At 37.5% G+C, this 11,046-nt stretch overlaps 1 protein-coding gene across 2 annotated transcripts; it reads left to right on the forward strand.

Annotated features, from left to right (window-relative positions):
• Positions 1 to 3,285: 3,285 nt before the first annotated feature.
• LOC114732950 (actin-related protein 5-like) lies at positions 3,286 to 8,408 on the forward strand. 2 transcript variants are annotated; one of them, XM_028920352.1, is made up of 12 exons: positions 3,286 to 3,467; positions 3,610 to 3,680; positions 4,215 to 4,339; positions 4,608 to 4,652; positions 4,946 to 5,048; positions 5,335 to 5,444; positions 5,918 to 6,027; positions 6,117 to 6,207; positions 6,282 to 6,722; positions 6,933 to 7,060; positions 7,340 to 7,679; positions 7,806 to 8,408. In XM_028920352.1, the coding sequence occupies exons 1-12, from the start codon at positions 3,367 to 3,369 to the stop codon at positions 8,310 to 8,312; spliced, it is 2,172 nt and encodes a 723-aa protein (XP_028776185.1). In that variant the 5' UTR covers positions 3,286 to 3,366; the 3' UTR covers positions 8,313 to 8,408. The 2 variants fall into 2 exon arrangements, with proteins under 2 accessions (XP_028776185.1, XP_028776186.1); XM_028920353.1 differs by lacking the exons at positions 3,286 to 3,467; positions 3,610 to 3,680; positions 4,215 to 4,339 and having other exon boundaries at positions 4,941 to 5,048.
• Positions 8,409 to 11,046: the final 2,638 nt, after the last annotated feature.

Consider the following 11,046-nt stretch of genomic DNA (forward strand, 5'->3'; position numbering starts at 1 on the left):
TAGTTCAAATAATATTTATAATATTCCAATCCAAACCACATTCTCTGGGCCACGGTTCTTTTCCTGGGCAATAAAGCCCATAACCATTCGGGCCCATAAAACAAAACCCAAAAAATGCATGGTTTGCTTTTAAGGGTTCTAAAGCCCATATTCAATAGACCCATACAATGATCCACAGTTGAGAGCCGACGAGATTATTCAAGAGGTAGTATTTGGATTCGGCCGAAAGCATTTTTCTTGAGTCCTTTTAAGCGGTTTCTAAACTCCCCCTAGTACGAAAAGAACATCATTGCAGTTATGAACTAATACCCGTTTTCTAGGTTAATGTCATTAAAAAACCAATGTCAAACGTTTAAAAAAAGTAACATTCACTGTTCTATTCTAACAGTCAGGACGATATTACTCTTTTCTCAACACTTTCAAAGCCAGTCCCAAAATCAGGGGGGGGGGGGAGAATTCCTCAAATTACAGCTAACTTGTGAATACTTTTCCAAGCAAAAACAACCTTAATTCATTGTTAATCCTCACATATTCTAGAACAACAGGTCAGCATTAACAACACATGACAAGCCAACACAAGCGCTTGTCGCTGTTACAACTAGATTGGGCACTCTCCTCTCCTCACGCATCATCTATACACACACACATATATACACATACGCGCATGAACCATCCATTCACACGGTAAGATTACAGCGACTTAAAAAATACAGAGAGAGAGAGAGAGAGAGAGAGTTAAAAGTGAGGTTGGAACGAAGCAAGTGGAGGTGGCTGTCGAACTATGAATATAAGCTCAAGATCAGGAGGCTGAAAGTACTGCTTCTTTGGCGGCGAGGCTTTCCTTTCCAGCGGCTTCTTCTTGGGAGCCGGCGGGCACATCTCCGCCTCCGGTATCCGGCAGCTTCTGTGGGTGGGAGTCCGGCAGCCTTCCATAATCGTCACGGATCCGAGACCACGGCGTACTTTTGAAGGGGCTTTGTTTATATAGACAAGTGTGGGGAAGCTTGCTGCAGAAGATGGCGGGTCGTTTGTTGACACTGTTGCTTTGACTTATCCGGTCGTGCGGTGCGGGAAACTTGGCTTCCACTACTACCCTCCACGTGGCACCAAATAGGTTATGTCTCTTTTTGTGGGTGGTCCACTTCCCTCCCGTTCTGTGCTCCCCAGAAACTTCCCCCACTCTCATGGTTAGGTCAAGAATTTCACAGAAACTGTGGAAATGTTTTTCAAATGTAAGAATTTTTTTTATCTTATTTATAAGTTATTTTTAATATATTTTATACAGACAAAAAAATTTTAAATTTTATTCATTCTCATTTAAAATTTAATAATTTTTCAATTTTATTCCCGTTTAATATGTTTTATATAAACAAAGTTAATATAATAATAAATGAAGAGTAAAATTGTACATTCATATAAAAAGTTTCTCCTAGTGTCTTATAAATATGACTCAAAAAAAATTTTCCTATAGAATCATAGGAGTGTTTCATCTGATGAACAGTTTTAACGTAAAACAAACCAAATTAAGAAGACAGACCAAAGGGAGGAATAATAGCTGTGAAGTTCTTTTATTGAGGTCGCATGAAATGTTCCATGTCAGCTTTAGTGACCCGGGCGTGAGGGTGAGATAATTTTGAGAGATTGTTTGAGATTACTTTTAATTAAATGCTTCAGGTTAATATTAAAATTAAAAAAAATTAATCTTTTAGTTCTTTAACTTTTAACTCATTTGTAACTCAGTCTCTTAACTACTCCCTCCGTTCCTTATTATAAGAGACAAATAACCGAAATACGTTGATAAAAAAAACAGTTAAAATTAGTTAAAAACAATTAATGTGTAAAAAGTATAATTTTTTTCCAAAAATGCCCTCATTAATAAGGAGAGAGAGCATGAGAGAGAACAATTAAATTATTAAAAGAAAGAGAAGTGAGAGGGAGAGAGAGTGTAAGTTGGAGATAATAAATATGGGTAAAATAGTAAATCAACACAAAAAAGTAGAGACAACTTGTAAGTGTCTCTTATATATAGGAACATGCCATAAGCATCAAATGTCTCTTATAATAAGGAACGGAGAGAGTATAATTCAATATAACTCAGTTCCTGGACTTTTTGACTGGTATATTATCCAATCCCTTATCTTTTCAATTTTCATATTACTATCTTTTCCCCCTACAACTCTGTCCTATGTGACAACACACTCTTCTAACTCATCTCCACGTGGTTTTTTTTAAACAAAATTTAAACTTAAAAAATGGGCCGAAGAGGACCGAAGACGGGGGAAAAGTTGCGGAGAGACTTACATTATCAAACCCAAGCTTGCCGACGTCTATCTTTGTGGTCTCTGAAAAACAAAACAATCACATTTGATAATATCTTTATATGCATTAGATGAGAACTGGTGCTTTAAATTGATTCCTTATTATCAATTTTCACTGATATCAATGCTTTGGTAATTCAATCGATGAATTAATGGGAAGGCTTGAGTTCTCCTATAACTTAGAATAATTGAAAGAAGATGCCAAGGGGAAGAAGAATTGATGCATCATCGAATGCCAGAATAGAAGCAATGATTGCATATTCAGCTAAACAAATTGAGAAGCCACTATTGAAAATATGAGGTACACCTTGAATTGGATGAGTCCGCCTTCTTCTTCCACAGCTTGGGTGAGTCCGCCTTCATCGCTATGTGAAGTTGTGAATCTTTAGATTCATCTATAGGGACGTGGCTGTCTTGTTTATCAGAGACCAAAAGACAGATGCTGGCAAGCTTGGGTCTGATGATGTAAATCTCTTTGCAACTTTCTTTTCCCCCTTGTCGGTCCTCTCCAACCCTTTTTTTCCGTTTAAATTTTGTTAAAAAAACCAGATGGAACTGAGTTGGAAGAGTATGTTGCCACGTAGGGTAAAGTTGTGAAGGGAGAAGATCCTAATATGAAAATTGCAAAAGATAAAGGACAAGTTAAAAATTCAGAGACTGAGTCGTACAGAATCATAATTAAAGGATTGAGTTATAAATAAATTAAAAGTTGAAGAACTGATTAATTTTTTCTTAAAATTAAAACGGAGACACAAATTATCATACCCTTGTTAGTTCCTGGTTGTTTCTCATCCGTGGCCCCACTTATCGCTTTTCGCTTGTCGATTTTAAGTGGCACGTGACCTCACCGCCCCGTTTCAGTTTTGCCCCGACTTGAACCGGTTCGAGTGCGACGACCCGGGTTCTCGGTCCGGCTTCCCAAGGTCGTCACTGCTGCTTGGCTTCTTTATCATCTGCTCAGGAAAGTCCAGTCGCAGGGCGCACGGTCACGGAGCTTCTCTTCAACTTTTTATGCTGAAATTCTTGCTGTTGCCTCTTCCAGGAAACAATGCCTTTCATCTCGCAAATTCAACGTCAGTCTGATTACAATCTCTTCAGTTCCACAACTCCGATCGTCATTGACAATGGCGCATCATATTTTCGTATCGGGTACCTTTAGTAACCCTAATTTGAGTTCCAGGATCAATTTTTGCGGGCTGGCCAGATGGGGTTGCCTGCTTTCGAATTATTTCAAATTCGTTTACTATGGCCTGTTAATTTACGTCGACCGTTTATTCTTGTGAACTATCAGATGGGCAGGAGAGACTGATCCCCGTGTTGTTTTCCGCAACATTGTGCAAAGGCCACGCCATAAAGTCACTGGTATGTTCCTCACTCCACGATGTTCCATGCGTCTTCTTGATCTTCCTACTGCATATATGCTTGAATGTGTCTGGAAGAGGAGTTGGAAGAGTTTTTGGATGAGCGATTGTGGTTTTGGGTCCTTTTTTCTTCACTAATGTTTATTTAGCTGTTCTTTTCTCTATGTTCTCATAAATTACTTGGAGGAACTGAGGAGAAGGGGGGAAAATATTTTGGTATGAGTTGACAAAACCAAAAAAAAAAAAAAAAGGTTTTTGTTAGTTTCAAGCAATGGAAACGGTGATATGCATGTGCCAATCACTTCCTTTCATTTGCATTATGAGCTAACAAAAAATTTACTTTTGCAACTTTTTTTCCTATGATATCCCCCCCCCCCCCCGGGGGGGATTTCTGCTTCAATATTGATAACCATATATTTTATATTGTCGTGATTTCTGTCCTAACCCTGACCCTCTTTGACCGCTTAATAACTAACAAAACGCAGAAGAAGCAGTAACATACTCAATAATTGTTCTTTCGCTTTCTGTAACACAGGTGAAACTGTTACTATTGTTGGTGATCATAATCCAGCATTAATGAAATACTTTGACTGTACTCGCTCTGGACCACGCTCGGCATTTGATAGCAATGTTGTTTACCAGTTTGAGATAATGGAATACGTAAGCTTCCTTTTAATTACATTATTTATGAATGCAGGAGGGATATTGGTTTAGGCCCGTTGGTTTGATGCATGTTATGTTAAGCATTCCCCTAAATCCAATCACCATTCATCCCACAGTCTTTCATTTTTAGTTCCGTCTAATCTATCTATCATGGATGCCATTTTACATGGAAATAAGGTCGTACTCATTAAAACGTGCTTATATGCTTCGTTCTTTTGGAAGGATTTGTTGAGGATGGTATCATTAACCTTTCTTTCACATATAGATTCTCGACTTTGGCTTTGACCGGATCGGTGCAAATGGATCAGAGGTATGAACATGGGATTAAAAAGTTCTTTTCCTCATTCTTTTTCGTTCAACTTGTTTTTATACTGGCTGTCTTTTCTTCTATGGTTTTATTAGATGCTTAATATCGTTTAAATATTCAATTTTAGATTTTTACTGATGCTATTTCTTATTTGACATGCTAGTAAAACTTTGGGTTTGCTTATTAGTATCCAAGATTTCTCTGGCTTAGTGAAGGCGTTGTTTCATTTTGGCACTTACAGGATGCGAATAATTTTGACTCACTATTATTTTTTTATATGTTTATTGCCAGAGCAGATTGATCATCCTGTCCTGATCACAGAATGTGTGTGTAATCCTGTTCAATCTCGTAGTAAAATGGCAGAACTTCTTTTTGAGACTTATGGTGTTCCATCAATAGGTATTAGTGCTTCTCTAACCCTTAAAGAAACTTCATCTTTGTTAAGTCACCTAAGTTTTATCAGAGGATTTGAATTATCTGTTGCTTTCCCAATCTGTGCCACCCAGTCTAGCTTTGAATGGAAAACCATTTTCTACATGAAGCTGCTAAATACCGTATTCATTGCCCTTTCATTACTTGTACTGGTTTAGACCCAGTGAGCGTGCCTGCTTGGCTCTATTCCATCTGAGGTGCTGCACCCCAGTTTTCCACTGACAAAGCAATCCATCTTTTTCTGTTATGGCAGCGTTTGGGGTTGATGGAGCTTTCAGCTACAAGTATAATCAACACCATGGAGTTTGCAATAAAGATGGCCTTGCTATGTGTCCTGGATTTACCACAACCCATGTGATTCCGGTATGCTTTTTGTGGTATATTATGAAGCATTTGGTATATCAATGCGAAGCCCTAGTTCTTTTTGTCAAAACAGTAGTTATTTACAACCCTGCATTCATCATACGCATTTTAATTATTTGTGCGTGCGTTATTTCATTTTGCTTTATATTGTTGGTAAGCTATATTAGTAAATCATCTTGGCCTGTGCGTGGGTTTCTTCTAGACTGATCCTGTGATGAAACCAATCCTTTTGTTCTGCTGCAAGTGTACATGTATTAAGCATCAGTTGCATGTAATTTTTTTATTATTAGCATGCGTAATTTGCCGTTTGATAGTACGGTAGACTTCCTAGTTTTATGCCAATGTAACGTCCAATACAGTTATCATATGTATTAATGGCAAATTGAACTTGAGCATATGTACTAAGGGCTATCTTGTCCGGTATGAAATCTGTTGATTCTTGATGACTTTTATTTTTGGGTTAAAATTTTCAGTTTGTAGACGGGGAACCTGTTTATAAAGGTTGCTGCCGTACAAATATTGGGGGCTTCCATGTAACTGATTATTTAAAGCAGCTTCTTTCACTTAAATATCCCTACCATCTGTGAGCACCAGATCACTTGGACTTCGTTCCTATTCTTCTCAGTACTATATATGTAGGACTTTTTTGATCTTATTAGATTTTCAATACAGGGCTAGATTTACATGGGAAAAGGTTGAAGACCTGAAGATGGAACATTGTTACATTGCACAGGATTATGCTTCTGAAGCTCGGCTGTTTCAGGTAAGAGTTGTGTTTCCTTTCCTTTCAAATGGCTCTACCGTTTTCAGAAGTTAACTTTATCGATGATAACATAGAGAGGAGGGAAGGAAGCTGAAGAGAAAACCAGATGTTGGCAGCTCCCTTGGGTTCCACCACCAACTGAGGAGCCTCCTTCTGAGGAAGAGATTGCAAGGAAGGCAGCAATTAGAGAGAAACAAGGTCAAAGGTTGCGAGAAATGGCTGAGGCAAAGAGATCATCCAGAATAAATGAACTGGAAAATGAATTGCATGGCTTGGAATTTCTCTTACAGCAGCTTGGGCAAGTAGAGGAGAGTGACATTCCATCTTTCCTATCAGACACTGGCTATGTCTCTAAGCAGGAGATTGAATCTGCACGTGTCAAAGTTACACAATCTTTACGGAAAGCAAAAGGTGAACCAAAGAGTGAGCAAGCTGAAACTGAAAAGGCTGACTCTGCTAATAGCGAGAAGTATTCTCTTATAAACATCCCTGATGAAACACTAACCCCAGAACAGGTCAGTTTTATATTAATCTCATTATCATTCAGCAATAAGTTGAGATAACAGTGTGCCTCCTCCCCTTTAAATTTACATTTGAAAATATTTTCCCAGCGTCATATCTGCTTACAGCCTTTGAATATGGGAAATCCTTTAAATCTTTCCTCTGCTTGTTTTTCTCTATATGACTGAGTTTGACAGTGTTCCTGGGATGTGCCTTTTTAATAGCTTATTGAAAAGAAGAAGCAGTTGTCACTCAAGTCCATGTCTGAAGGGCGGCAGCGATCAAAACAGAAACGTTATGAGGAGGAAATGCAACGAGAGAGGCGATTACAACTAGAGGAGGAGAAACGCCTGTACGGTTTTGTGTTTTTTATTATTTGCAAGTTATTTTGTTTGTGGCATAGTTACATGAGTAGAGGGGCTTTCCCTTGTGTTAACCTGGTGTGGTTTTTTTTTTTTGGGGGGGGGGTGAGGGGCCTGATTCTCCTCCATGTCATAGCTTATGTTGAGGACACTGACTATTTTTAAGGGGAAAAAATGTGACTGCAATCTTCACAAGGCTTGAACGATTAACGTACCTTTTGTGTTCTAGGCTCCTTTTTTTTTAAAATTCTTTTTCATTCTTTCTGTAGAGAGAACCCAGAGCTTTACCTGGAGCAATTGCATGCTAAATACAAAAATCTATCGGAAAAAGTTGACCAACGAAAAAGACTTAAGACAAATGGAAACCACACAAATGGAAATAATTTGTCTGGTGGTGTTGGTCGTGGTGAGAGGCTAAATGCTGCCCAAAGGGAAAGAATGCGCCTTTTGACAACTGCAGCCTTTGATCGTGGTAAAGGTGAGGATACATTTGGTGCCAGAGATGAAGATTGGCAACTTTACAAATTGATGAGTAAGGATAATGACGACGATGATGAGGGACCGGATGAGGATGAGACAGAATTGGCCCGCATCTCTTCTAGGCTCCAGGTTAGTTTTGCTCCTTAGAAACTACTACTCTTTTTTGGCAATCATGATTCCATGCTTATGTAAGATTACATAATATGACTCTTGATGCATAACCGGCTGAAAAAATTTGCTGAATTGTTTTGTCAGGATTTGGATCCTACATTTGTACCCAAGTTAGAAACTGGTAATGCGCAATCTGCTGAGGTGGTGCCACGTTTTCGACCTCTCAGCAAAGAGGATTTTCAGATTGTTCTTGGTGTCGAAAGATTCAGATGTCCTGAGATTTTGTTCAATCCAAACTGGATTGGGGTTGATCAGGTAGGGTTAGACGAGATGGCCGGGGTCTCCATAAGGAGATTGCCAGATAAAGATGAAAGTCTGGAAGAGAGACTAACTGATTCCATACTTGTGACTGGTGGAAGTTCTGTGTTTCCTGGTATGATTGAACGCCTTGAAGCTGGGATTAGGATGATTAGACCCTGCGGATCGCCCATAAAAATAGTTAGAGCATTGGATCCAGTTTTGGATGCCTGGAGGGGCGCTTCTGCTTATGCCTCAGCTTCACTTTTTCATACACAAACTTTCAGTAGGACGGATTATTATGAAAAGGGTGAAGATTGGCTTCGCAGTTATCATCTCAGATACACATTATAGTTGACTTCATTGCCAATTGTTGTATGCTGTCTTAACTGGAATACCTAACCTTAATTCATATAAATTATTTTTATGCATGATTTATATTTTGCTGTTCACTGTTCTTAGGCGATACCCTTACTAGATAAGTTAGTCTCACGGGTTATTTATTGGTTAAATAACTTTGTTCTCCTTCTCCAAAAATTTCGCAAAATTGCGTATTGGTATTTATTAATACAAGTGGATGATAAATTTCTTGATTGATTCCTTGGGGCGAAATGTCGCCCGATTTTATTTTTTTTTTGGCCCGGGGGGGGGGGAATCTTGCTTCTTGTTGTTCAAGCCTGAGGTTTACCTTATATTTTGAATAGTATCATATTTAGTTTTTCAAATTTGATTTCAATTTAAGTTTGATATCTGATATTAAACTTACGCCGGGGCAATATTTTGTAACTCTTTACTCTTTCACCAAATGTTAGAACGAATTGTAAAACTACATGAACCCCATGAATATGGTAATAGTATTTTCAAGTCCTTTTACTTTGCAAAATTAACTATGGAAAAAAAAAAAGGAGAGTTATCATTATAAGATGTAAACTCCGTCTGCGCACATATCTTGTTTTGTGTCGCGCTCTTTCCAACCCCATAATTGTGTGAGTGACTGTAAGTGATATATCTGTAATAAAAAACCCTTTCTATGTTTATACCTATTAGAATTAGAGATGCTATCAAACAAGCAAACAAGCCATAAGGTCTTGAAAGGGAATTTAAAAAATTTAAAACCTTCATCTTAGGCCAATACTTGGCCAACAAAACAGCTGCCAAAACGTGATTTTAATCTTCTATCACCTAACCACTTTTCTACCTACCCCCCCCCCAAAAAAAAAAAACACGCACAAACACAAAATAGGGTTTTAGGGTGTGTTTGGATAGAAACCAAACCATGGTTTCAGAAGTGCTTTTACGGATTACGAAGTAAATATGTGGAGGAGATTATCTCGTTTTGCGGAAAAGTGCTTCTGAAACCACGGTTTGGGAATACCCAAACAGGCCCTTAGTCTCTGATTCCCCTGTAACAAAAGATGAAAGCGCATAAAACTTAAATTTTTGTGCTCTTTTATGATTTTGCATTCATCAAAAGAATAAATCGCATTTATATATTATTTTCCTGATCAACGATCCAAACCAGCCATTTAGACACCAACAAGGACAGGAAAAGCCAAAATAATGACTTTCCCTTGCCGCGATTTTGAAGCCGGGTCGCCTGGGTGAAATCCAGGTATCCTAAACCGGACTAACGACAATGGAATTTGGTTTCCCATCTGCAAAAGTATTAAGTGTTAATGCCACGTTAAATTCTTATCAAACATTTCCCCCTCAAATTCAACCGTTACCTTCCCTCCCTCTCCTTCTCCACAGATATGTCATATGTGTGTGCGTATATATATTAAAACATAAAATAAATAATTTTAAAGACAAATGCATAATACATTTGATTTGATTATTTCGACGGGAATTTAGGATGAGGATGGTGATAGGAAGCATTCCGTGTGGCTCTTTCAGACGCAACTCGCCAACTCCCTGGTCCCTGCTTTGACGTTCTCTCTCTAGAATTTACATTTCCAAATCCTAAATTTGTCCCAAACATTTATTTAAAAGTACAGAACCATGATTTTTACGTTACAAAAATTTTCTGCTCGTGCGTTAAAATATAATCCTTCAACAACAAAAATATCCCCAATTTAAAATTTAAATTCTTTTTTTTTTCAATCATTTTCTTTTCTTACTTGTCTTCCCCGTACAAGAAACTAAAGCGAGTTGATTTGATATTTTGATTCATGAGAACTCAAAGGGCAATTCTTTTTTTTTTTTTTTGACGGAATCAAACGGAGACACCGTACGGTACTCTTATTATTATTAGTTATGTCGTGTAAGTTCAAGAAATCAAAAGATGAATCTTTTTCCTTCCATTGATAACTTTCGTACACCGTCTATGATGCGTTTACGTTACCAGAAGAAAGAATGATAGTTTTCAGTTTTCACACTCAAAAGGGAACATTAATTAGTTTAATTGTTATATGTATTCTAAGTAAAATAAAATCAAATGACAAATAATATCCGACATTAAATAAATTATAATTACAAAATCATTATAACCAGAAAAATTGAATGAATCGGTATTACGGTAGTTGCCAAAAATACAATAGTTTTTGGCAAAAAAACAAAGAAATAATAAAAGGTGTGTGTTGAATAACACGTGAGAGAGAGAGACAGACAGAGAGAGAGAGAGAGGATAAGGATCGCAAAGGAGAGAAAGAATATTCTAGGGGGCAATAGGCCACCGTCAAATAAGCTTTTGTCTTCATCCATTAAATAAAAACACACCCCCATCTGCATCTGCACCATCCAATCCTTCAAATATAATAATACTGACTTTCCCTTTTTCTATCATTAATGAGATAACATGCTCTCTAAAGCATTTCAAATCTAATCATGTGCCTTCACAACTTTGATTCTTTTCTTTTTCTTAATTATCTTTATTAATCTCCAATTATTTAGACAAGCTAGTCAGTCATTGTTTAGTACATATATTCTATTTCTTTTTAATTTTTAATTTTAATGCTTGCTACCAATTTCTGTACAACTATACTGATAAAATTGATTGTTGCATGGACATTTAAAATGCTTATAATTCAGTAACAGACAACAGGAAAAAAAAATACCAAGTAGATGGAATCAACTAACACAGGATCCA

Source organism: Neltuma alba, unplaced genomic scaffold (genome assembly GCF_004799145.2).
Source record: "Neltuma alba isolate B1F8T4 unplaced genomic scaffold, ASM479914v2 tig00012957_pilon, whole genome shotgun sequence".
Taxonomy (NCBI): domain Eukaryota; kingdom Viridiplantae; phylum Streptophyta; class Magnoliopsida; order Fabales; family Fabaceae; genus Neltuma; species Neltuma alba.

What these genes read in the sequence shown, in the direction of transcription:
- LOC114732950 (XM_028920352.1), top strand. Translation starts at nt 3,367, where the DNA reads ATGCCTTTCATCTCGCAAATTCAACGTCAGTCTGATTACAATCTCTTC. An exon ending in GCATCATATTTTCGTATCGG is followed by an intron (nt 3,468 to 3,609) that starts GTACCTTTAGTA and finishes GTGAACTATCAG; the next exon opens with ATGGGCAGGAGAGACTGATC. An exon ending in CTGAAGCTCGGCTGTTTCAG is followed by an intron (nt 6,208 to 6,281) that starts GTAAGAGTTGTG and finishes ATGATAACATAG; the next exon opens with AGAGGAGGGAAGGAAGCTGA.